The sequence below is a fragment of the Rhodamnia argentea genome, chromosome 10 (assembly GCF_020921035.1).
Source record: "Rhodamnia argentea isolate NSW1041297 chromosome 10, ASM2092103v1, whole genome shotgun sequence".
NCBI lineage: Eukaryota > Viridiplantae > Streptophyta > Magnoliopsida > Myrtales > Myrtaceae > Rhodamnia > Rhodamnia argentea.
Window position 1 is genome coordinate 16619252 of NC_063159.1, and position 24947 is coordinate 16644198.

The 24947-nt window shown below is 42.9% G+C and overlaps 5 protein-coding genes and 1 non-coding gene across 6 annotated transcripts; 2 read left to right on the forward strand and 4 right to left on the reverse strand.

The window, feature by feature from the left end:
- Window positions 1-2689: 2689 nt before the first annotated feature.
- Window positions 2690-5817, forward strand: LOC115730844 (cytochrome b561 domain-containing protein At4g18260-like). The gene is made up of 4 exons (XM_030661466.2): window positions 2690-3737; window positions 3825-3986; window positions 4533-4681; window positions 5161-5817. The coding sequence occupies exons 1-4, from the start codon at window positions 3609-3611 to the stop codon at window positions 5414-5416; spliced, it is 696 nt and encodes a 231-aa protein (XP_030517326.2). The 5' UTR covers window positions 2690-3608; the 3' UTR covers window positions 5417-5817.
- Window positions 5818-6267: 450 nt separating this feature from the next.
- Window positions 6268-12838, reverse strand: LOC115730853. Its single transcript, XM_048285915.1, has 4 exons — window positions 12834-12838; window positions 7241-7472; window positions 6742-6819; window positions 6268-6636 (listed from the first exon to the last, which is right to left on the reverse strand). Exons 2-4 carry the CDS (start codon window positions 7464-7466, stop codon window positions 6338-6340), a joined length of 603 nt encoding a protein of 200 aa, XP_048141872.1. The 5' UTR covers window positions 7467-7472; window positions 12834-12838; the 3' UTR covers window positions 6268-6337.
- LOC115730833 (GDSL esterase/lipase At4g10955-like) lies at window positions 8909-11299 on the forward strand. Its single transcript, XM_030661456.2, has 2 exons — window positions 8909-9278; window positions 10094-11299. Exons 1-2 carry the CDS (start codon window positions 9142-9144, stop codon window positions 11118-11120), a joined length of 1164 nt encoding a protein of 387 aa, XP_030517316.1. The 5' UTR covers window positions 8909-9141; the 3' UTR covers window positions 11121-11299.
- On the reverse strand, window positions 12236-12308 carry TRNAR-ACG. The gene has a single exon. It is a non-coding gene; the product is annotated as a tRNA-Arg (tRNA).
- Window positions 12839-16457: 3619 nt separating the features above from the next.
- On the reverse strand, window positions 16458-22167 carry LOC115731324 (conserved oligomeric Golgi complex subunit 5). The gene is made up of 3 exons (XM_030661984.2): window positions 20980-22167; window positions 19914-20387; window positions 16458-18320 (listed from the first exon to the last, which is right to left on the reverse strand). The coding sequence occupies exons 1-3, from the start codon at window positions 22081-22083 to the stop codon at window positions 17388-17390; spliced, it is 2511 nt and encodes an 836-aa protein (XP_030517844.1). The 5' UTR covers window positions 22084-22167; the 3' UTR covers window positions 16458-17387.
- Window positions 22168-23912: 1745 nt separating this feature from the next.
- Window positions 23913-24597, reverse strand: LOC115732507. Its single transcript, XM_030663169.2, has one exon. It carries the CDS (start codon window positions 24416-24418, stop codon window positions 24176-24178), a length of 243 nt encoding a protein of 80 aa, XP_030519029.1. The 5' UTR covers window positions 24419-24597; the 3' UTR covers window positions 23913-24175.
- Between the last annotated feature and the right edge of the window lie 350 nt (window positions 24598-24947).

Below are 24947 nucleotides of genomic sequence, written 5' to 3' on the forward strand. Positions count from 1 at the left end.
AGAGACAGCTTCTCCGACTGAAGTTTGGGCCGACCGGAACAGCATGCGGTCTTAGTTGGGCCCAAACATCTATGGGCTCATAACAGCACGACACTAGTAGCGGGAAAATTGTCTAAAAATCCTAAATCAATTGCATTTCTGTCAATTTATTTATAAACCTTGTGATTATGATAATTGAATCCTTTCACGTTATTTCAATTGAGTCCGTCCGATCAATTTTAGCGGAAAATAGCTAAGATGGACCCCGACCTTCCTACGGGGATGCAGCTAGCGCCGACGTAAAGAATTTTTAATAATATTTTAACTTTTTACGAATTTCATTTGTTTATTTATTTTCTTTGTCCTTTTCTTTCTCTTTTTTTCCCCTTCTATTCTTCCTCTAGCCAGTCATCGGGCCTCGACGACCGGCTAGAGGCAAGGGCTGACAAGGTTGGCCTCTAGCGAAGATCACCCCCCGTTGACCACCGGTGAGGGCAAGGCTCGTCGGCCCTAGCCTTTAGTCGGTCGTCGGCTATCGCCTAGTGCCACCGATCGGATAGAGGAAAAAGGAAAGAAAAAATTATCCACGTCGGCGTCAATCACTCACAAAAGATGCCATGCGTCCACATCAACGATTTTTTTTTTTATCAAAATTGACTAATTGATTCAGGTGACAAAATATGAAAAGGTTTAGGACTAAATTGTCAAAATTGCAACAAGCCTGCGACTTTTTTGATAATTTTCCCTACTTATAGCCTTACCGCTTTGATATAGTAAAGCTAACGCAGTCCATATGAATTGTATGATCTGATTTGATTTGATTTCAGACATATAATTGGCCATTAATCTGACGTGCGGCTTGTGATTTAAGGTTAACGCGGTTGTTCAACATGAATTCGGGGATTCACCTATGTATATGGGTTTTGTCGTAATAATGAAATGGTGATTAACTTCGATGGACCGTGATATGGTGCTTTAGGAGTGCAGACTAATGAGAATGCCATGGATGGCATAGAGTAGTTATTTTCAACCACCACGAGGAATTCTATCCGATTTCACAATGATTCAGAGCACTTTCACCATGACCTAACGATGGCTTAGTACTTTCTGCCCCCAAAAAAAAAAAAAAAATGGCTCAGTACTCAGGAGTTATCGTTTAATCTTTATTTTGACGTAATTTCGCTTCCATTGACAATTCGAATAAGGAGTGAACTTCATTATGCACACAAAGACGTTTTCATTAGACCGATCAAATAGGTGAGTTGGGTTGGATTATAAATGGTCCAATCCAAATTGACTCATATAACCCAACCCACTTATTGCCATGCAAATATCTCGACTCATACCCGATCCGATTCATATTGCTAAAACACTTTCATATTTAATACAATTTAGGAAAACTTGTTTCTTATAAAAATAATATTTTAAAAAACATTGTATTGTTAAATCATCATGGACAATTTTATAATTAAAACAATAAAAAAAATCTGAAGTTTTTAATTTTTTTCTTTCCATTTTCGAAAAAGGTAAAAGAAAGAAAGAAAAAATAAAAAAGTAAAACAACAAATTATAAAAATCAGAAAACTAAAAATAAATAAATAAAATTTGTAAAAATTGTTGAAGAGAATGATATCACATGAATGTGTTGAGTCAATTAATAATCTTTATAAGTTAAATGAGTTTTTAAATGGGTTTAAGGGCAAAACCATTTACAACCCACCTATAATTAGACTTACAACTCAAACCCATTAACAACCATTTACTAAAACAGTAAAACTTGATTAACCCATATACGGCATATTTCATTGAATATGGGTTAAACCCATTTTGAGATGTCTAGTTTTTATTTAAATCCATTTAAATATTTGAAACAATCCTTAATATTTGATTAAGAAATGAATATTGGCTTTGGTTTTTGTTTTTTGGTTGAATTGGGGCCTTGCTCTGCAATCCCTATATGAAAGTTGCTCTTTACATGAACGACCGTTGCACCTCCTTTTAACCAAATCAAGCCATGGTGGTGTAAATCCATCTGCTTTTCTTCAGGGCTTATGATTGTCTGCTAGACAATTAATGCCATTAGATGCGACGACCCACCAAACATTCAAATTTGATTTAGATCGTGGGGACTAGATTAGGCTTGCTGCAATTATGGGCAATGATGTTTAAATGCAAATTAACGCTATTGTGAGTGCAATTGCCGCCAGTAATTTGACCGATCCTCACGAAGGGAGTCCGTGCACGGGCCTTCGGGTCCGAGCTTAGTTAACCATGAGCCAATACGGTGGCCGTGACGCATGATCAGGATTATAGTAACGGATGTGGATTCAGTAACTTGAAAAGTGTATCGTGCCGCGAAAAGAATGGCTCCATGAAACTATGGCATGGGGAAAACTCAAGTGGGGAAGTAGGATCGCAGCAGTTTGAAAGACCGGTCGCGCTGATGGAATCGACATGCGTACGTCACGAAACAAGATCCAAACCAGTGGCTAAAGGACTGATCGAGCGTGGCATTGGACGAGAGAGAGAGAGAGACAGACCACAGAAGCATCATTGTGTATCAGCACAAGGGCTATTAGCCAAAAAGTTGCAGGCTGTGAGCCTTGTGTTGGTCCACCTGCTTCCCCTCACCATCCGTGAGATCTCCGGCTGTGTCTACTTCTGCTTGTGCATGAATCTTACTTCATCATTTCATCTGACTCGTACAAAGCGAAGTTCATGAAGCTCTTGTCTGCAACAATAAAACACGATGAACTTGCTCAGCTCACCTGGATTGCAGCTCTACTTTCGCTGGATGTGTTTGGTTACTGCTAATCGGCAACTGAAAACAGGAGAACCCCGACACCGTGCTGATCTTTAAAAAGCCGCAACCAGCATGTACATCGTAAACTCTTTCGGTGCCAGATCCGTTTCTCCATGTCTAGGACTTTCAGTAAAGATGGACGAAACCGGTGCAAACCCGGACCTTCTTATTATAACGTATTTCCCTGTTTGGGCTCACCCAAGATAGTGTCACACCGCATAAAACAAGCATCTCTCGTCTCACCCACAGAAGTTCCACTTCACATTGTTTTGCCAATTTTCTGTTTTGTCCACCCACATTCCTTTTGCTCTGCATCTCCACGTTCATAAAGCCTGTCACAGAACACAACTGAACCCCACAACACATTGTTTGAAAAATCACCTCTCTTTGCCTTTTTTCCCCTCTCCACTCTGCTCGATTATCTCTTCCCATGACCCCCTTACCTCCATGCAAATATTCCCTGCTTTGCTTTTAGCAACTATATCAACAAGTAAGACTCTTTTCTTGAGCATTCAACAAAAAGTTTGTGAGAGTTGGGTATTTATGGAGGATCTCCCTCTCTCTCTCGCAATGACAGCTGTTTCCTGATATAAGCGAGCCTAGTGTGTTGCTTTCAACTGGGTATTCTAGAGAGAAAGAGAGAGAGGCCATTTCGGTGTTTTATGACAGGCTTGAGGAAAATTAAGAGAAGCCAAGCTAGCTTTCATTATGTAAAACCCATCCAACAGATGTTTTGATTGTCTCCCATGTCAGTGCAATCCGCCAGTATCTACCATATATAGTCCCAGTCTACTCTAGCCTATGCATTGGATCAACCGGTAGAGAGATGCTAGTTCCTCACAAGGTATGTTTCCGAATGAGCACGCTTTTGGTGGTTTTCTCACTGCCAATGTTCGCCGGCTTCTCTCAGGAAAGTGTAGGAAGTCATACAAGCAGCAGCGGCGATGCTCATAACGTAAGGAACACATGATCCTTGCTTAAATCGTTCCATCTCAGCACTCTGAATACTCGATTTTGATGAAGTAATATCTCGAGTTTGCAGGTGAGCCCCTGTTTGTTGTTTGAAATCACGCTGCACGGATTCCTCCTCTGGGCTTCATTAGGGTTGCTGATGCCTCTAGGAGTTCTCGTCATTAGAATGTCGAACAGAGGGGAACGTGGGATAAGGCTCAAGATTTATTTTCGTGCCCATGCCATTCTGCAGGCAAGTTCAATGACTCTGGAAATCTATTCTTGAATTCCAACTGTGTCAGACTAATACTGCAATTCTTTTCTCTTAATTAACCTCCACCAGCCTGGAGAAGGATAAGATATTCAGGCTTCCCACATGGTTCATCAAAAGTTGATTCCCCACCATGCAACTTTATGATAATGAAAAGAAATGATTACTCTGAACAGAAAATTTTCCACAAGCCAGTAGATTAGATTTTGTTCGCTACAGTTATTTGAAAAGGAGGAACTTCATTTACCACTCGGAACTAATCGTTCCTAGTACGATGATGATCGCTCCACAATTTTGAAAAGTCATCAAAAAACTAATCTCCAGGCCATACTGTTCTGTGGATTTGATGTTTTAGTATTCCCTCCAGCATCGATTCCTAACTATGAAATGGAGAAAGATGCACACAGATAATAACCCCTGTTGGAATTCTGTCAAGAATCATTAGGCTCCAAAAGAATATAAAGTTCAATTATGACCGCCCTTGACAATTTCTTAAGAGTGTGTTAAACAGTTTTCTTTATTGAATAGATGCTCTCGGTACTCCTTGCCACAGCAGGAGCTATCATGTCAATCAAGAACTTCAGCAACTCGTTTAACAACCATCACCAAAGAATTGGTTTAGTATTATATGGGATCATATGGCTGCAAGCTCTGGTCGGTTTTCTGCGCCCAGTAAGGTAAGCAGTCGGTTTCATCATCATTGGAACTCAATACTTATGTTGGTACTCCTACTGACTAATCTTTTCATCGTGTTTATCCGGCTGAATTTGATCCAATTTAATAAGGAACGCCAGTAGAACCATTTTAATTTTGCACAAGTTCCGGCAGTTTTTGCACATTAGTTCTGTTTTTGTTCCCATAAAAGGCTCAAGATGACAATGCAGGATGCAGTGCTTCAATTACCATAGAAACCGTCTGAAAAGCAACGCAAGTTTTCATCTCAACAAACATAAATAAGACGTCAAAAGAAGAAAGTGAAACTACCATTACTACTATTGCTGCTACATCTCCTCCTTCGATTTCTTTTCCATCGGAAAAGCGACTGCAACTTCTATTACAGATTAGAACAATTTCATGCCCAACCCCTACTAGGCTTGATCGATGTTACCCAAGATTGTGCAGTTTTGTGCTCAGTAAGTTTGTTTCGAACCTACAGAGGATCCAAAGGAAGATCTCCATGGTTTTTCGGTCACTGGACACTTGGAACCGCAGTTTCACTATTGGGAGTGATCAACATATACTCCGGTTTACTTGCTTACAGTAAAAAGACGTCGAGAAGTATAAGGCTCTGGGTGATACTTTTCACTGTTGAGGTCTCTTTCATTTCATTCTTCTACCTGCTGCAAGACAAGTGGGAGCACATACAGAAGCAGGGAGTAATTTTGGGCAATGAACCTTCAAGACCAATTTGACCAGACGGCCTCACACAGTGGCAAGCAGGAGTCGTTGATCGAGTCCGGTTGAGATTTTATATTGCTCAACACGGTGCTATTAACATTTCAAATTGATTATTTATAATTGTTCTATACTCCAGAGTTACTGTACTTTGAAACCACGGCGTCGGGAGTGTGTGAGGCATAGGATAGAAAAGCTGACCGATTAGATGCAAAAAGTTCATTAAGAGGAACTACACTGACTTCCCTTCTGCAGTTGAAAGACGTGCAAAGGTTATTCCAATGAAAATGAAAGGTAAGTTTAGAGGACCTTCTTCATTTTATCAAGTATCCAATCCTGAAGGTAATCACGCCTACAGAACCTCCAGATTTCTGTCCTTTAACAATAGCAACTGAAGATGCAGAGATTTCTGTCAAAAGTGCTCACTAGATAATTCATCAGGAATGCTTCCGAAAAATCTTCTAGAACTGTTTATAAGCCGCTCAATTCCACTTAGCTCATGGGGCATTTCGACTTGGAGAAACAGTGCGAACTTTCTGCAGAAGTCTCGTATGAAACTATGCTCCACACAAAATCTAGGGAACTTCAAACGAACTCTCATACTCGACACTCGACACCAAAGAAAACTTAATCATCGCATTCAAGGATTAACCACGACCTCTTTTGCAAACAAGACGCAAAAGAAAGTGGCAATGATCATACATTAGCGATCTACTGATGCGTAAATGTAAAACATCTTCAACAACTTTATGTCTTCGTATACAATTTTAACTGGTTTTGGAATCAAGCTAAACCGCATCTACAGGAAAAGTTGGTGTGCACGATAACCCTACTAGTCTCAATACACGCAACATATAGACGCTGTATATAACTGAAACTAACAACAGCCTCTTGTTGAATATGGTGCCATAATCTGTGTATAAGATATATAAAAATTCTCACGGGAAAAGCTGCACATAACCAGTTATTATTGCTATCCCTAGAATTACAACAGGCGGAAGAATTACAAACGCTCCAATAGTTGCCAAAAAAACCGAATCGTTCCTCTGAGACACTTCGTCCAGGTAAGCTTGTCTTTTGATGTTTCTCTTCTGCGAGATGGTCAAGAACTTTTCGCTCACCTTCTTCAAGTTCTTCTTACCCAAGGAAACACTGAAATCTTCTCGTCTGTCCCCAACCAATTGCGCAAGTTGGTCGCGGATAGTGAGTTTACCGCTGATACTGTCGCTCTTGTAGCCTAGTCACCATACATGAATTCAGAGTTAGCAATGGTTCCTCCTTCCAATACTTGCACCAAATGCACAGTACCTGAATGTCCATTAAAAGGGAAAAACTCACTCACCGTTCACTGTTGTGCTTGAACTAGGAGCAGTTAGTTGCTCCAGAAAATCCAGTTGCGTACGAGCAGAAGAGAGTGATCCTTGAGAAGGAAAACAATTACAAGAGAACAATCACAAGATGTAATTAGCCAATAGATTAAACTCTTATCTCCATAGTTCAAACCATCCAGATAAAAAGACCCATTTCAAAGGACTAATGATGCACAAAGTACGCGGAACGATTCTCATGTTTAATTCTCAAAATGCTAGTTTCGAAAGACTACGAATTTTTTCCACTACAGGAAACAAAAACACAGATTTGCCTAATTGGATAGAGCGACCACATACTTTCAATCGATCAAGAAAACACCCAAATGACAAAAGGAAGCAACTTTGCAACGGGAGATCGCATCAAATTATTTCCAAGCAGGAGGCACAGATAGCGGTACAGTGACAACGAACAAAAGGGTCATTGCCATTTAAAGGAATCAAGCCCCCCAAACGATGGTCCAAGAGAACTACCAGAGGAAGAAGCAGGAGGGTCCTCTTCAGCAACCTTGCGGCCATCGGCTCTCTCGGTCTGAGCGAGTGCTTTGAAAGAGGAAGAAGAGGCCGAGCTCGGCGACGATGGGGTGGAAGATGGGAGCTTGAAGAGAGGTCTCTGTTTCGGGATCAGAGGCGGGGGCGGTGGCGGCGTGGTGGAGGAAGGCGCTTGGTGAACAGAAACCGTGCGACAGTACAAAGCCATGTCTGTCTGGTGTGTGATATTCTGTTGTCCCCGGGGGCTGTGATTCTCCTCCACCAGTGCCGCCCGGTCCTTAGGCGCTCAAAATCAGTGGGAACTTGAAAGTTTTTTTCTTTTCTTTTTTAAATGTTTATTTGGGAATTTCTGTGGTGATTTTTATTATGGCCACTTTTAATTCCAACACGAGAAAGAAGCTCCTCCACATATTATATTCTCCGATGCAAGGGATAGGAAGGGAACAACGCAAGTAGGTGTCGCTCGAGACCGGCTAGGCCATTATCTTTCTCAAGTCTTCTTGTAATAAAATTTGGAAGAAAACAATCCTCGTTCGAATGTTGGAAATTTTTTGTTTTTCTAAAATAAATTAAGAAGGGAAAGGTTTTCTAAGCGCTACAATGTCGTAGAAATGTTTACATTCGAATCCGTCGACGTGGGTCCGCAAAAACTTATTGGCGTTGGCCAACTTTTTTTTTTTTTTTAAATTCCGAAAGCACTATTTCAAGATTCGAATAATAAAGTCGCCTTCACGGTGGTAGAAGGTGAACACCGCTATGTGGTGGCTGACATCAAGGGTGGCTGCCATGCCCCCTTTCTCGCATCTATTCTGTTCTCTATTCTTTTTTCGGTAGAGGATGTGTAGACCACTTGAATCCACACAAGAAATTTCAGCAAATCGTAGTATGTCATGGGCATTCTTACATTTCCTACAGGAGATCGGTCAAACATTTTAGACGAAATGCCTAACAATAGATATTATTGAAAAATACGAGTATCATCTTGAAAAAATACTAAAAAAAAAAAAAGAATTTTAAATTGAATAGGGGTGTGTAGAACATGACCGACTAGGGAAACGGAGTGAACTAGCGGGTTTTGAGTAGTTCCTGCAGACACCGATATGATTCCTAGTTCCTAGTGCGAAACTAAACATCGGATCTGACGGCATAATTTTTTTAATATTTTATTTTTCTTTTAAATAGTAAAGAAAAGGAAATTATCAAAATCCTAAATTGAACCGGTCCAAATTGGGAACCAGACCAGGACCGATTGGTCTAGGTTGGAACCGGTCCAACTCGAGTACCGATCACCCCTAACAACGAAAATTGATTTATTTGCTCATTAATTTAGTTTCCATTTGCTCATGGGCTTGAAGCCTTGACGGTTTCTTTGTGTCCAAGAAGAGGAAGACCCCATTGAGTAAGGAACCGCGTGCCGTGCCCTTTTGCGCGATCCCACGGGTTGCCTATCTGGAACGACAGGGAGCGGAGAGTGATCCTCCGCCACTCTTCACTTGCTAAAGTCAAACCGCTCTGCACTTTTCCCCAAAATGCCCCCACAAACTAGGAGCGCAGCTTCCAATATGTTGATGGTCAGTTTCGTAATCTCAACACCTCAATAGCCGACACCTGAAATGCGACCGTTGGAGTTGGGGAGAGGGAGAGGGAGAGGGAGAGAGAGCTCGAGAACAAACCTCAGGAGTTGGGCGTTCCTCCTTCTTTCGTTTGGCGAATGGCTGGATCGAATCAGATTCCAAAGCTCCGCATAAAGCAACAGAGAGCCTCAAATTGTCGTCAGACTCGTCTTCAGTCTCTCTCCCTCTCTCAATAGTCAATGGGAATGAGTTGAAGATACAAGCGAAGAGGCGGATTTGATGATGGCGAGTTGAACCGAGTCGATTTTGATGGCGAGCAGAAGTGGAGAGGATATATCGCCGAACGACGACCAGGCTCAGCCTCAGCCTCATCCCTACGCATTTCACGTGTCTGGACCTCGCCATCTCTCTTCTCCCAACTGGAGACACCTCCTCAACTCCACTTGGTCCGTCTCTCTCCTCCTCCTCCTCCTCCTCATTTCTTTGGTTAAAGCTCCAACCTTTACATGTTTCATCGGATTTTGGTCCTTCCCCAACACATGGGACTCGAGGTCCGGGGTGGATATTTCATTAGACTACGAATTGGTTGATTGATTGATTGAATGGCATGGTGTCTCACTGGAAAGTTGTTGGATGTCAATGTTGAGTTACTCGATTCAAGTGCATATGATTGTACGTGTCCATTTCAACTGTGGGAAGATTTGGGTTTTCATGAAGGCGCTTTGAGAATTAGACCCATCACAATTTGAGGTGCCAAAACCAAACATGGCCTGCTTGTTCTGATATATCTGCGTTCTGGAAACCGAGATTCACAATGGGGCTGCATCTTGCATTTGGGTCATATTTTCTACTATAGGCAGTGGCATTAGATTATCGAGATTTCACTGCTCCTCCTTAATCGGACAAAGTTCGATCCGGTTAATAATGACTTGTCCATCCAATTGCTCAAGACTTGGAAAATTTAATCAATCTGCTCTCCATTTGAAGGAGCATCACAGTTATTTGCTCAACGGATTATTGAAGTACTTAAATTACTCCTGTTTCATTTCAGCTTAATCAACAATTATTTCTGTACTCTCACATCTTTTTTGTTTCTTCCCATTGGTTGTATTTCTTCAATGGATGGTTTCATCAAAGCTTGGGGGAACATTACTCGGTGTCTTCATTCTGTTACAGACTTAAGTGGCCCTGTTGATTTCTTATAGGTGGACATATCTTTTTATGAGAGTTTTGACTTGACAACTTTGTTTCTTTAATCCAGGAAGGATGGGAACTACAAAAGAACCGTCGTGGCTTGCTTCATTCAGGCAGTGTACCTCCTGGAATTGGACAGACAGGAGAATCGGTCAGAAGAAAATGCTCTAGCTCCGAAATGGTGGTTGCCATTCAAATACAAGCTAGTTCAAATCCTTATCGATGAGCGGGATAGATCCATTTTCGGGGCACTGCTAGAATGGGACAGATCTGCAGCGCTAGCCGATTTTATACTCATGAGACCGAGCGGAGCGCCAAAAGCAGTTCTGGCACTCAGGGGGACATTACTCAAGAGCCCTACAATTCGTAGGGACGTCGAGGATGACCTCCGGTTCCTAGCCTGGGAAAGCTTGAGAGGTTCTGTAAGGTATACAATAGCACTGGAGTCGTTAAAATCAGTCGCCGAAAAGTACAGAAGCGGGAATGTTTGTATCGCAGGGCATTCTCTCGGAGCAGGGTTCGCTCTTCAGGTGGGGAAAGCGTTGGCTAAAGAGGGCATTTATGTGGATGCGCATCTATTCAACCCTCCTTCTCTATCGCTGGCTATGAGCCTAAGGAATATTGGAGATAAAGCTGGGGACGCCTGGAAGAAGTGCAGATCTATGTTTGCTTCGAACAATGAAACCAAGGCAATTGGTGCTGCAGAAGAGAGGAATCCTGTTTTAGGCTTGAACAATTGGGTTTCATACTTTTACGGGAACAAGAATTCTAGCACGGGGATGCAAAAATGGGCACCTCACCTGTACGTGAACAATAGCGACTACATTTGCTGCTATTATACTGATCCGGCGGGATCGGACAATAAGGATGCCGGGAAGGAAGATCCGACACCTGAGAATGGTCATGTTGCAGCCAAGCTGTTTGTGATGTCCAAGGGAAATCAGAAGTTCCTCGAAGCCCATGGACTAGAGCAGTGGTGGTCCAATGATTTGGATCCTCAGCTAGCTCTGCATAATGGCAAGCTCATAAGCAGACAGTTGAGGAGCTTATACCACCTTCCAGCCCCGCAAAATCCGCAGAGGAATCCCCAATAGCATACATAAGCAGGTTGCTTTCTCTTTGTCGATAACTCATTTGCTGGAGGGACCTGTAATGCTAGGATTGTTATTGATGGCCTCTGTGCTTCAAGAATTGTTCAGAATAAACCTATTGTCGACACTTTCCATCTTCTAATTCAATTGTGCAATTGTCTATCATCTCAACTTTTGCCAGAGTCTTAACAGAAAGCTTCCCTCTTTGCCTTTAATTGCATCCAAAAATCACATGTGAACCTCACTGGTTGTCCTCGTTCCATCGTCAAGATGACGTTGGTTAATACCCATCTTAGCATAAGCACACCATGCAGTGAGGTCTATCTTCTCCTCCAGAACCCATTGGTGATATTTCGAAAATGGAAACGGGAGATTAACGCTGGAGTCCAGACGACAAACACAATAGCAGTTTTGAATATGTTTTTAAAACTATGTGTTGTCGAGGAAATTATGGAGCTATCCGGCTGAATGAACTAACTTCTGCTTTAGAAGTTTCTCCCTTCTTCCTGCTTTCTTTCCTGCGAATTGGAAAGAATAGAAGTGAACTTGGACGGTGGGTGTTTCCACCTACCGATACTTAAGTGAGCGTTTGTGATGATAGTCAAGTCTATGATCGTCTTTGCAGTATCGACCGCGTCGGACTAGGAGTTTGATAGGTGGTCAAATTCTAGTCTCCCCGTAGTTTGCCAAGAAAAAGAGTCGAATAGACTTTCAACGATTCACATTCATTCCGCAGATGGCCAGACTTGGACCCTCTTGTGAAATTCAAAACCTTTGAGTGAGCTCTTACCCAGAAACATTCCGCAGATGGCCAGACTTGGACCCTCTTGTGAAATTCAAAACCTTTGAGTGACCTCTTACCCAGAAACATTCCGCAGATGGCCAGACTTGGACCCTCTTGTGAAATTCAAAACCTCTGAGTGAGCTCTTACCCAGAAACAGTCAGCTCTTTCTTCGGGAAATTTCTAAGCTCAGAGAAGTCCTGTTCTAATCATTTCCGGGGTTCACCTGTTTGTGCTTTCTGGTTTCGCGGGTCTCGGCAGTTCATAGTCTGAGAAACATTAAAAAGTAAATGAAAAAGAAAGGGGCAAGAAGAAAAATTTGTTCAAAAAAGAAAACGACTCCGCTGGGGATCGAACCCAGAATCTCTGGTTCCGTAGACCAGCGCCTTATCCATTGGGCCACGGAGTCATGTCTGCTCCTGTCACCCGTCATTAAAATTAATACTTTAGTTATGGATTTTATCATTAGCTTCTCAACAGACGTAATTGCATGCCCTAATAAACCCTAATGTACGCTACGCTCCCAATGAAAATCCCAATTTCTCAGCTTATACATATGAAGGAAGGAGAAGGGGAAAAAAAGCGATCTGATATCAAATTTTTAACAACCTTAAGTTTCCATGAAGCTGTCTTCCTCTTGTGCCGGTTGTTAAAAAGCAGGAAAGCAAAAGGAAGAAGCTTGCAACCCAGAGTACACGCCCCTTTACCCAAGTCAAGTCTCGAGAAATGAAGAATATCGTGCCTGTTGTATCAGCAAAGTAAGGGAATATGATCGCAACACGTTTTGGTTTTCTAGATTCATCTGAGGTTGTGCCCTCTCAGTAATCTTTTTCTTGAAAACCCAACGTTTTATGAACGAGGTCAGAAAATCTACAGGGTCGATTTCTGTTATCTTCACTAAAGTAACCTTATGATCACGATACGCAATTCATACCCGAACCGGAAAATGCGAGAAGAGAGAAAAACAAAATCTTAAGAGAGATGCAAAAGACTCTGTGAATGTCAACAAAGAAATAAAGAGCGAAAAAGATAAAGCCTCTCTCCCTCTCCCTCTCCTCTAGTTCAGATGCCAAACATGGAGGAGGATTGCGCTTTAGTAATAAGAGTATCAACTGTGAAGGCTCTGATTAAGTTCGCGATTGTTTAAAACATGTCAAACCAAGACTGATCACTTTGTTGGAGCTATAAACAAGTTTGTGTAATTTCTTCCCCAGCAACTGGAAAGCTTGCAATAGTACGTCAAATTACATTAAGGAAGTAACAATAACACATGGAAAAACTCTCTGTGGATGATCATGAAATCAACTCATGCTGATAATAAGCAATAAAAGGAAGTTTCTGGTCATTTTCTTCCGTCTGGGTGGATCTAGCTCCCCTTTGGTTTTGTTTCAGGGAAGATTAAACGGTGAAAACTCGAAACTCATCGCAAAACTTTTTTCCCTCAAACACATACCTCGGATACTTTTTCGAACATCGCAAAAGAAAATACACGAACAAAAAGTGAAGAAGTTTGTAGATTCATGAAATGGAAGACAAGAATTGACAAAGAATAGAAGTGTACATACAGAACATTGTTTATACACGTGGGAGGCGCAATTGAGATACAAGGTCGACTTCCATATACACACACATGTAAGTTTCTATAACAAGGCCCTCTATGCACAGTAAAAACCAGGCATGGTTTCTGGATCATATACATCACACAACACCAAAAACCACGTATGGTTTTAACTTTTAGCTTTGAAACATATATGTTAAACTGTTATATATAGAGCAGCTCCAGGCGATCATTGGACCATGGAGATCACGAGGTCTCTCCCTCTCTCTCTCTCTCTCTCTCAGATCAAAATAGCCCAGATAGCTCATAGTCGTATATGCTGACCTCGGGCTCCAACTGAGCCAGACCGTTGCAGAATGGAGCAGCTGGCAGCATCTCCATATCCAGGAGCCACGACTCGAGATCCTCGCACGAAAAGCTTGGGCTTTTGGAATAGACAGATGCTCCGCTGGGCGAGAGCGAATAAAACATGGGGTCGCTGTTCGAGGTCGAGTGCTCCAAAGTCATCAGCTCCTCCTCGAAAGAGTGAGTTTCATCAAAGACTTGGCGGTTCGAGACACCATCCGAGGAGGACATGGGCGAGGATGTATGGTTGGATATGTACTGGTCCGAGGAGTCATCTCCTCCATGACGACGACGACGATGATGATCCTCTATCTCTGGGGCTGCGATCGCTTTCTTCGAAGATTCGTGACGGAGAAGAAGATGATCATCATCATGCTCACTTGTTGTTGTGCCATTCCCAGTGAGCTCTTGGACAAGCTTCTTGAAGCAGGAGGTATCCGTGATGTAGACTCGGGGTCTCAGGACTTTGATCAAGCTGTTGAACCGTTGCTGCCGCTGCCGCTGCTGCTGTTGCTGCTGTTGTTGATGCTTCTTTTGGTGCTTGGATATTTTGAGGGAGGCTTGGTTTAGGGTTACCATCTTCTTCCCCATAGGAACTTGATATAGGAGGAGGGAAGGGCAAAAAAGCTTAGGGATCACCTCCTCGGCCTTGCTTTTTAGCGGAGGATCCAAGGATGTTTATATACAGGAGCTGTTAATATGCTATGAACACATGAGGTTGTTAGTGGAAACACAAGAACATGCCACGGCTGAAATGGTGTGGAGATGATTGAAAGTGACGTTGATTATAAAACCCGGTTTTATAGATTGGGAGTCCGTTTCCACGCACGTCATGAATAAGATAGAATATAGGTAAAGTGTTGATCCAGATGCAACGAAATTATACCGCGCATATCAGCAAGTGATGAGCAAGATACGAAGAAATTATTATCAGTTTACAAAACAATGCATCTACCTTGAAAATAATAGTATAATAAATTATTTGTTCATTAAAATAGAGATACGATTATGTGGCCGTCATCAATCTACCGTCAGATTAGCAACATGTTCCGAACCACAGAAAATAAATGAAAATAGTTAGAAATTATTGTAGGATCCACTCCTTCAAGAATTTGTGGCTTGCTCTTACTGTCATCCAAAGACTGCTATGCTAGCAAGTTTCATTTAAATACTCGCTAGCAATTTGTCATGAGACTGCTTGACATATCAAACCATGAACTTTTCAAAGACTATTTTACCAGCAAAACCTATTTAAATACCCGCTACCAATTTGTCGTGATATTGCTTGATATATCAAACTGTGAATTGTATCTCCAACATCGCTCAATTTCAAAATTGAGCATTCAGACAAGCGAGATACCGAGAAATTATTATGACCGCCATAATTCAAGTTATTTTGCCAATGTTAGTTCGGTAAATAATGCTTCCAAAGCTAAGTATTTAGAGAAGTCAGACCTAGACACAATAGTTGTTGGCTCGTCTAAATGCCTAACATGAAATTTATTGCGTGGCCCAGTAAAACAATAATCCCCGTATAGGTCCCAATAAATTTTGAGCACTATTTAAGGAGGAGTAGATGCTGAGGTTTGGCTTTAGCGTGGAAGATGTGTGCACCTGCTTTGATTGTTGACGCCCGGAGGTCAATTCTTGAGGCTGGTCAGGCACGAGTTAACCAGCAATTGAATAATGTGGCCAATTTTTGAATTTATCAGGAGGCGAGGCTGGGTCGCATTTTTGCGAATAGAATAAAGAAAGGGTTTATAATGCAGGAAGCGGAAGGGCATTCGGGGCACGCAGCTTTACTATTTCAACAACTTTGTCTTCTTCTGTTCGATTCCTTGCTGTTACATCCATGTAAGCCTCCTCATCCTTGCCTACGGTATGGCATGGAGAGACGGTTTCGGAAATGAAGAGCTAAAGAAGAAATTTAACTTGAAGCCGGAGAGTTGGGCTATGCATAAACCTATTGATTGTTTGTCGATTGATATGTATTTAAAAGAATCAACGACGATAAGCTTCGTTACTTTCTATCACTACCATTGTCTCCGTAGTTGTTCATGTTCTATCGTTTTTCACTAGACAAGAAAACCCATTTTTAGATAGGTCAATCTGAACTCATGAAATACCATGTTAACTTCATAATCCAATTAAGATGCGAATCAAAGCTCTAAATAAATGGTTCGTACATGAAATCTATCACCATAATCTAATCTAACGAATCATGACGTGTGTTTAATTTAGATTTGATTTGATTACACAATCAAAGATAAGAGCAAGAGACCATAGGTCGTCAAATATGGCTCGATTTTCTTTTTCGGTCCAGTGGAGACTTGACCAGCACAGGACTCTTGCAAACATCATGCCCACCCCATTTGACAGAAAATTGGAGAGTTCGGAGCAGCGGAGAGATCCGTTTCAAGTTCTCTCTCAAACCGACGAGCCCCTCCAACAACGGCCCCCCACAAAGCCGCCGGCTTCAATTCACGTCCCCTCCCCTCACCCGTGCAGATAGTCGTCAGTGACATACAAGTCAGGTCTCAAAAGGGACAGGCGACGGGATGAATACTTAAATGGCAAAGCAATAGCGACTTGCCCCGTTTTTTTGGCGCCTCCCTAGTCCCTCCTAAGCTAAACAAACGAAGCTCGTCGGATTCGTTGTGTAAGCTAATGTCGTGATATACATCGCTGTCTGAGAAGAGAAAAATAGAGACATCCCATCGAAATCATTCCTGTGTGAAAGAGCTATTATACTATGTAGCCCACCATATACATAAGTATATACGTACTCTCTTTCCTACATCACATCAAGATCCACGATCTTGGCTTTGGCTGTCTTAAATGCCGTTGGCACTCCCCTCATCAATTATTATAGAAAGCCAGCCCCAGCCCCCTTCCATGGTACAGCCAACCGCGTAGTGTAAAATCTGCTGAAACCTGAAATGCACGTCATTTTCAATTCCCGGTGGCGAGCTTAACCCATTATCTAATAATCCTTAATTAAGGTAACCTCAGCAGGTGTTGCAGCTTTGGACGTGGAATGAATGTGGAGCCCCGCACAGAAAGCTGCGTGATTACTATTTTAGTAGCCCTTTTGGCTGCAGATGAAGAGGACAAACGCGGACAAGGGCGTATGATTGTATGGAATTACATGAACTGGCGTCGACTCTTATTAGCAAAGGGCGATCCAAGAACGTGTGGGTACGAAAAAGGACCAAGAGGCAGAAAGGGAATGAACCAGAAGAGTTTATATTACGAAGAAAGGATCGATACAGCCATACTCAATAGTATATCAGCCCTGTGTCTCGGAAAAAATCCAATTAACAAGGGTTGATTGACCCGCTTTAGAAGCTATGGCTGCAACCTGTAGAAAGATGTTGGCTCAGCAGCCATTATACCAGTTGAATTTGACAAATAGTTCATCCTGGACTATGGACAATCTAACCAAAGAATTTCACGAACCTCATGTGCATTTACATTGATGGCCGACACTAGGACTAGCACTATTACAATCCTTCTCCAACATCTCAAATGCAACTTCAACCAAAACAGACAACGGGGTATGCTCTTATATGCTCGTTTTCACGGTTACCAAGCCACAGAAGCATTCTCGGTCAAAGATGACCCCACTTGAAGCATAAGGGGATACACAGGACTGAACTCCTTGTCCCCTCTTGCCCTAACTTTCGCAGCATAATCATCCAAAGTCGCTTTCACGCCTTTCCAGATCTGATCCTCTCCTTGTGAATCCATCCACAAAGAGTACTGCAATGGCGTGAGCTTGTTTCTTTGCATCGGGGACTGCAGGTCCTCCGGACCTCGGGTGTAGAGATGGTGAAGTATAACACTGACCGGGAGATCCTGAAGAAGAGGAGATGCTCCCAGCTGAGATGTTTCCAAGAATATGAGAGGCCGAAATGCTCGAAGGGCTCGGTACGGTGCACCTAGTTGTTCCACCTTCAACAAGTTTTGGCTTACCGACAGCTCCAGCTCGGCCATGTCTCTAGCCAATCTCAGCCTCCCTGATTCTGATAGAGGCCTCACAAGAGCAGCATGTCTGATGAAAAAAATCAAAACCCGTGAAGCCATGTTTCTAACGAGCCGAGTGCATATCATTTCTGTCCCCCCAGTTGTTGTGTTAGCTGGAGGCAACATCCTGACTAGAAACTCAGTACGGAAGTGAAGAATGCACTTCTGCAATTCCTCCATGTAGGGTGATACATTACTGTCCATAGCAGCATCCATCCCAAGCACACCAAAGTTCTGGTCATGAATTTGCAGTATGCAAGACTCCAGTCGATCCAGCATAGCTTGAAATAAGGATGTCACCGCATCACATGCAACCTCATATATTGCACCCAGCGCAGGAGAAAGCTCGTCGGCAGCGACAGGTGGGAATCCCCGGATCATAAATGATATGCGGGTGTGAATTTCTTGCAAATGCTGACATATGGTGAAGTTCTTCAACTGGGCTGGTGTGGCAGGACCCATCACTTGACGTGCTTCAGGGCCAGTAGATATCTGCATTATAAAAGTTGCCCTCCACCTTTCAGAATTATGTTGTACAAATATCATAAGGTCACTTCATTTTAACCAAGATGTCACAAATTCGAATCATGGAAACTATCACTACAGTATGTGGGTAAGGCTACGTGAATTCAATTGTCTCCCCTGTATCTACCAGAATATATTTTTTTCTCTAGCCATCACAATTAGGATCTTGTGTTCTCCCTTTATCCTGAAAAATTAATCGATGACGAAACTTACTGCTAGAATCACACAAACACAGGTATCCCAGTAATAAATATTCACCTAAAAAACACCTCAACTGGCCTATGTAATTCATTATGAAAAACAGATCTTTATCTATGCATTCTAGCATATAGATGAAGCTGCTAAACATTTCAAGCGATTGACCCTTGTTTCAACTACAAGATTGAGATGGCTACCATGTCGGATCATTTAATACACAAGGTTTGTTTAATAGTGTACTAAGCAGGATCAGTTAGGTTGCCAGACTATCGTTCTTAAGTCCATATTGTCAACTGGAATTCGATCTATAAACCACTCGCAAGAATCTCGGAGCAAGCATTGTCATACAGAACCACAGACGGCTTTTGAAACTTTTACATTGTCATGGTGGAATTCATGTTCCAAGGCAAATATTCTTTAAGATTATTAGCAACGGGTAGTGTGCTCCTCAAACTCACAAGACTTCACATTAGAATGGCTAACAGGTGAAATTCCGGACTGACTTTGGCATGGAGATAAACCACTTCCCATAAAGCAACATTTTGTTCTCGCAAATTATGAGAAGATAACTTTTTCAAAAAAGTACCCTTACAAGGCACAAAAGAACCTATATCGCATTTCCAACACAATCAATCAATCCATGATGGTCAAAAGACTTGATCATTTACAAAAACTAGCAAGGTTTCAATAGACAAACCATCCAGCTTCAAATCTATATAAGCCCGTAAGGCATTCCCATACTATGAAAGATCTACTATTCACCTCTTCCCATGCTATTACTAATCACATCATCCAAAAGGATGGCAGAATTATCTCTTTTCCCCTTGTCTGTAGAAAAATAAGCAACATCTCTGGATGCATGCATCTGTTTGGAAATTGATTCGCTGTAAAACCAGGTAACATGATCGCAGCAATAGCCAACACCTCCCTCCAAGCAAAATTCTTCTTCTACGATTGACTAGTTTTGATAGAAAAGCAATTAAGTTGCCACTTCCTACCTGCTGAAGTCTATCGTTTATGAAGCTGTTGAGCCTCAAATTCCCTCTAACCAAGCTCCCCTTTCCGGATTTCCTTCAGTGCCTATTCTCAATGTTAATCCCCACCCCCACCCCAACCCAACCCCACGTGAAGAAAAAAAAAATTAAAAAGGAGAAACCAATGCCACCAGTAAGAGAAAAGAATAAAATCACTGAACCACAATCCACTTAACATTTATTCTCCTGCCTAAAGGCAAGCTAAGCTTCCCACATATGCTCTAGAGACATTTCAACCTAACAAATGGATTGAACAAATAAAATCTAGAGGATCATGCAAAAGAACAGAGAAATCTACTGTAGTGCAATATAATGTCTAGTAAATTACCTGGTTCTCAGCTCGTGCTGCCAGCTGGCGCAACGCCTTACCAATTTCATGCAAGACAAGCAGAGTTAAACGCCCGTTCAACTGGACAGCTTCAATCTCTTCCTGTATGCGTGAAACTATTCTTGAAATATGCTCTTTGGAGGGAAGACTTCCACGAGTGGACACAGGGAATACATTGTTGACAAGATCTGTAAGATGTTTAAAGCATTGAACCAAGTATTGAGTCTGGAATATTTCTATTGCTGAAACCATTTGATCTTTTACTTCAGGAGTGATAGCTGGCAATACGCCCTTAACATCGGTGTCGCGTGAAATCCGTTCTACAAGATTCTCAACCATGGAAAGCATCTTTGGGTATCCCACTGTAAATATATCTTTAACAAAACTTGATCCAGTGAAAGCAGATTTCATTTGGCTTGCAAAGGCCTTAACAAGTGCCTCCCAGACACGGTCTGATAACATTGCATCACCGTCCTAAGCAAATAAAATAACATTAGCAAGGGTATACAGCCTAAGTGAGAGACAAAAGAGGAAATCACAAATTATCTGAAAGTCAAAACATACTCTTCCCCCGCCAAAAAAAAAAAAAGTGATCAGAAATAGATGGAGAGTAAAATGCTTTTCTCGATTTTTGGTTTGAAAGTAATGTTCGGAGAACCGAATTGCAAATAAAATTGGATAATTCTGGCGTAGCAAGACGAGAATCAAAATGGCATTGTGTTCAAAGTATGAGAACTGCATAGACTAAGAGTCAGAGCTAGCATATTTCCTCAGGTCTTAAGAAACTAAACTATTTATCTACAAGCAGGCAGCCAGAGAGATCATTTCCTTAAGCAAACTAGACAACTGACATTATGCACCAGAACAAGAAGGCAAGTGATGCAAAAATCATTTTGTAACTTGTTCCACACAGATGAATCACTGCACCAAATCTCCCCACCAGCCACTATGCAACGCTTCAGCTGACCAAAGTATGGTCTCCAAAGTCTTATAACAGAACAGAGAACATCAAGGAGCATCCAAATACAAACTACATCGATCAACCCACAAATCCTAACACACTAACCTGAATAACATCGTCAAGCAGCAATACATGCGTGAACGGATCCCTCTTCTTCGACAACACCCGCTGCAAGTGCCAAACCGCAACCACTACCGAGTGCAATTGCTCCATACACTCCTCCATCCTCTTCCAAAGGGCATCCCTCGCCTTCCCTCCCCCTCCAATCTGTGGTGTCCCGCTCCCTCTAATCCCTCCCGGACCATACCCACTGCCTCCTCCGCTGGTCGATATGGCCTTCATATCCAATGCGGCATTAACACTCTTCACTCCCATTCCCTTATACTTATTCACCAACTGAGCCACAGTGGCCTTCAACTCACCTAGATTGTAAAACACCTGCAATCCAGTACCAACCTCCGCCTGGTTCAACCCTTCCATGCCTCTCTCCAGCACTTTCATGGCCTCGCTCCTAATCTTATCCCCAACCTCGCGGATCCACTTCAACTCTTCGTCAACCACATCGATGCCCGACAGATCGTACTCGTTGCATAACCGGAGAATGTCGCAGTGGAGCTGCGCGGCCTTGCCGAGGTCGAGCTTGTCCGGATCCGCCGAATCCGATTCGCGGAGCTTTTTGGACAAGCGGAGGAACCGGATGGTATGCTGCAAGAGATCGGTGGATCGGTGGAGGTTGGAGAGCTGGAGAGTCTTGGAGTTGATGGAGGAGAGAGGTTCGGAGAGCTCGGATCGGACGCGGCGGAGGGCGGACTGGAGGGAGGAGACGGAGGAGCGGACGGAGGCGAGGGACAGGTCGGCGGACTGAAGGGAGGAGAGCTGGGAGAGGAGGTGGTGGTGGCGGGAGAGGACCTCGGAGCGGAGCTGGGACTCGAGGAGGCGGATGGCGGAGTGGAGCTTCTCGGCGGTGGAGGCAGGTGAGCCGGAGGAGAGGGCCGCTGAGGAGAAGGTGGTGGAGGAAAAGGACGAGGAAAGGAAGGGAGAAAGGATCGGGTCGTCGGCGAAGGAGTCAAGGGGGGATGAGGACGACACGGCGGCGGAGGCGGCAGGAGGGGTGGGGGATTTCAAGGTGGAGGAAAGGCGGTTGAGAGGGGAGGACGGCGACGGGGAAGGAGACAGCGGCGATCTCTGGCGTGCTGCCGGAGAAGCCATATTTTCTCCGCGTTGATTTTCGCGTTTGCGGAGCTTTTGTTCAGTCAGAGAGTTGCCATCCTCGTCTTCTTCGTCCTAAGTGAGAATTAAGGTCTTTTTCAGTTGCAGACTTACGTTTTGCAGGCGTCGGTTACGTGGGCTTCACCGGCCCAATTGAACCTAGAGTGGCCTATTTCGTCCAAGCCCACATTCGATTTAGATGGATGGACCCGTGTGGAACCGAACCGAACCGAACCCGACCCAACTGTTTTGCTCCGCTCCACTTTATTTCTGATCGAACTGAAATGGGCGTTTCGAATTGATTGCATCCGTTTCGAGAATCGAGAATCCGACCTCGCCCTGATTAGTTACTCTTTTTTTATCTACGACTAAATAATTTCTGCAAATGCAACGTAAGCACCAAATCCATCAGGAAAAGATCACTCTTTGTCCCAACGCTTTCTAGTTACGTTTATATTTGTCTGATGTTTCTGATTTCACAAACATTCTAATCAAGTCATCTATATTAAAATCCATCAAAGTAATGTTCAATCAAATTGAATTGACTCGGCCGTCTTTACGATATGTATAAAGTGCAGATATCCACGTGGACATAATTAGAAATATTCAACCAATATAGACAATGCCTAAATCAAATATTAACAATGTCTACTGAGTTAGGTGACTCAAAAGTCCTTCTCGAGTTCCACCCTCTGAAAGGATAGGCTGACAAAGCAAACACGGGCAGCTAACACAATGTAGGAGTTCCTTAAGAATCATAGGAAGCGTTTGTTTCGTAAAAAATGAACGCTTGAAAAATATTTTCTCAAAAACTACCGCTTGTATGATTTACAGTAATAAATGAGCGAAAAATATTTTTATCGTTCACGAAAAATGTTTATTTATAATTTGTTGTTGATAGTAAAAATATTGTTTATTGACTAATCACTTCATGCAACACAAGCGATCGTTTTTAAGCAAGCATCGTCCGAACCATTCATTTTTCGCAAAAACAAAGTGAGTCTTAAATGTCCCTACAAACCTTGCTCGGGGAAACATGATCCGTCGGAAAAGATCAATCCTGTTCATTTTGTTAGACGAGTCATCGGGAGATTCCGACTCTTCATCGGCAAGGATGATCGGGCCGGTGAGGACGGTCATATATTAGACTAAATTACAGAAACTAACAATCTCGATATTAAAGTCTCGAACGAATTTGCGAACAAATGCGAAAACATGAAGAGGAAACGAACATAACTTTAGCCATGGATGATGTTAGACGATTATGAATGCTACTAGCCAATTGCCCCCTCCGAAGCGATGGTGTGTTATTAGTCTAATAAACATACATTTTGAAGGTACGTTTTTAATGAAACTGATGATGAGAAAAAACTCATGTCTTAACCGACTAAAAGGGCATTTGACTTAGACGGCCCATTTAAAATGCGGTTCGCCCTTTATAGATAACATCTCATATGAAGACGTTTATTAGGTGGGTGGTTATCGCGCAATTAACGAGTACAATATAACGTCGGTGATTATCCACTGAATATGGGGTCATGTTATCAACATTATTAATACTATAACTTTGTAAACAGCAGACGACCACTTGGCGATGTTTTGCCTCTTCGACCTTACGCTGGATGTAATTTGAACCTTAGTTTTTGCTCTGATGAGGGGAACTGAAGAGCCTCGTGCCGGCTTTTGCGCAGAAAAAGTCGGACCCTTCGTTGTTGGCGTCATGAAAAACCGAAACGAAGCACGGTATGAATGGCTCCATTCATTCCGTCTCACTGACCGAAGGACGCGTAATTTCGCTGCAACGACGCTTTGGATACTTGTTCGGAGGGAAAGAGCCGAAATCTGATTTGCTCGATTGATTGCGGAATGAAAACTTCAACAAAGTATGTGTAGCAAATTACAATTCCACGAGAAATTTAATCCGATAAAATCCAAAAGAATGGGAAAGGAAAGCACCAGAACGCATCCTATCAAATTACACTTGCTCTTCTGATCTAGCTCTGTGCAACGAAGAAGTCAGAACCCAGTCAATGCGTCGAATTCGAGGAGCTCAGCAAAATTAGTGGCGGGGGGGAAGGGAGGAACGAGGAGATCAGAAGTGGCAGCCGCAGCAGAGGTAGAAGAAGCAGAGCGTGGAGACGAGGACGACGGCCTCCACGACGGACACGATCCGGAAGACGACGCCGTCGACGACGGCCATCTGGAAGCCGAGGCTCAGGCTCTTCTTGCCCTTCCACTTGATCCCGGGCAGCTTCCACGGCCGCCTCTCCCTGCTCATCGCCGCCATCGCCTTCTTCAGCGACCACGCCCTCTTCTTCGCCATCTCCTCCGCCATCCCCCCCTCTCCGTCTCTCTCTAGAACTCTCTCTCGAGCTGTGTCTTGGTCTGCGGTGTCAGAGAATAGCGAGTGACAACGGGCGAGAGCAGAGCGAAGCGCTTAAATACCGGCCGAAGGTCGATGCTTCATTGGATTTCTCGAAAAGAGGCGAGCCGGCGAGTGCGATGCTCGCTGGCCGAGGAAGGTTAAAGGGCAGGGGCAGATTCGACATTTGCCAGAGGGAAGGGCTTTAGTTCGATCACGGGACAGCTACGACCACCAGGCACCAACCGTTACCGTCGTTGACATTTGACCACCGTGATTTGCCTCCTCCGTTTTTCCTGCGTTGGCATTTTATGGATTTTGTTAATACAAAGATGGGGGCTCCAGGGGTCGCGAAAATGAAGTATTTTTAAAAAAATTTAAAAAAATTTATCCTTTTGTATTGTTTTAAATAAAAATATATTTTAATAATGTCCTAAATGGTTAAAATATTTTTCGTCTATTTATTTTATAAAAAAAACACGAATGATTGTTTTGAGGAAAT

Bases quoted from the DNA above. Each gene is read 5' to 3' on its own strand.
- LOC115730844 (XM_030661466.2), top strand. From the start codon at position 3,609: ATGCTAGTTCCTCACAAGGTATGTTTCCGAATGAGCACGCTTTTGGTG. The intron at 3,987-4,532 runs GCAAGTTCAATG...TTTATTGAATAG, and splicing joins GTGCCCATGCCATTCTGCAG to ATGCTCTCGGTACTCCTTGC. The intron at 4,682-5,160 runs GTAAGCAGTCGG...TCGAACCTACAG, and splicing joins GGTTTTCTGCGCCCAGTAAG to AGGATCCAAAGGAAGATCTC.
- LOC115730853 (XM_048285915.1), bottom strand. From the start codon at position 7,466: ATGGCTTTGTACTGTCGCACGGTTTCTGTTCACCAAGCGCCTTCCTCC. The intron at 6,820-7,240 runs GTAGTTCTCTTG...TTCCTTCTCAAG, and splicing joins CCCTCCTGCTTCTTCCTCTG to GATCACTCTCTTCTGCTCGT. The intron at 6,637-6,741 runs GTGAGTGAGTTT...TATGGTGACTAG, and splicing joins TTCAAGCACAACAGTGAACG to GCTACAAGAGCGACAGTATC.
- LOC115730833 (XM_030661456.2), top strand. From the start codon at position 9,142: ATGGCGAGCAGAAGTGGAGAGGATATATCGCCGAACGACGACCAGGCT. The intron at 9,279-10,093 runs GTCCGTCTCTCT...TCTTTAATCCAG, and splicing joins CACCTCCTCAACTCCACTTG to GAAGGATGGGAACTACAAAA.
- LOC115731324 (XM_030661984.2), bottom strand. From the start codon at position 22,083: ATGGCTTCTCCGGCAGCACGCCAGAGATCGCCGCTGTCTCCTTCCCCG. The intron at 20,388-20,979 runs GTTAGTGTGTTA...TTATTTGCTTAG, and splicing joins TGCTTGACGATGTTATTCAG to GACGGTGATGCAATGTTATC. The intron at 18,321-19,913 runs GTAATTTACTAG...TTTATAATGCAG, and splicing joins CAGCACGAGCTGAGAACCAG to ATATCTACTGGCCCTGAAGC.
- LOC115732507 (XM_030663169.2), bottom strand. From the start codon at position 24,418: ATGGCGGAGGAGATGGCGAAGAAGAGGGCGTGGTCGCTGAAGAAGGCG.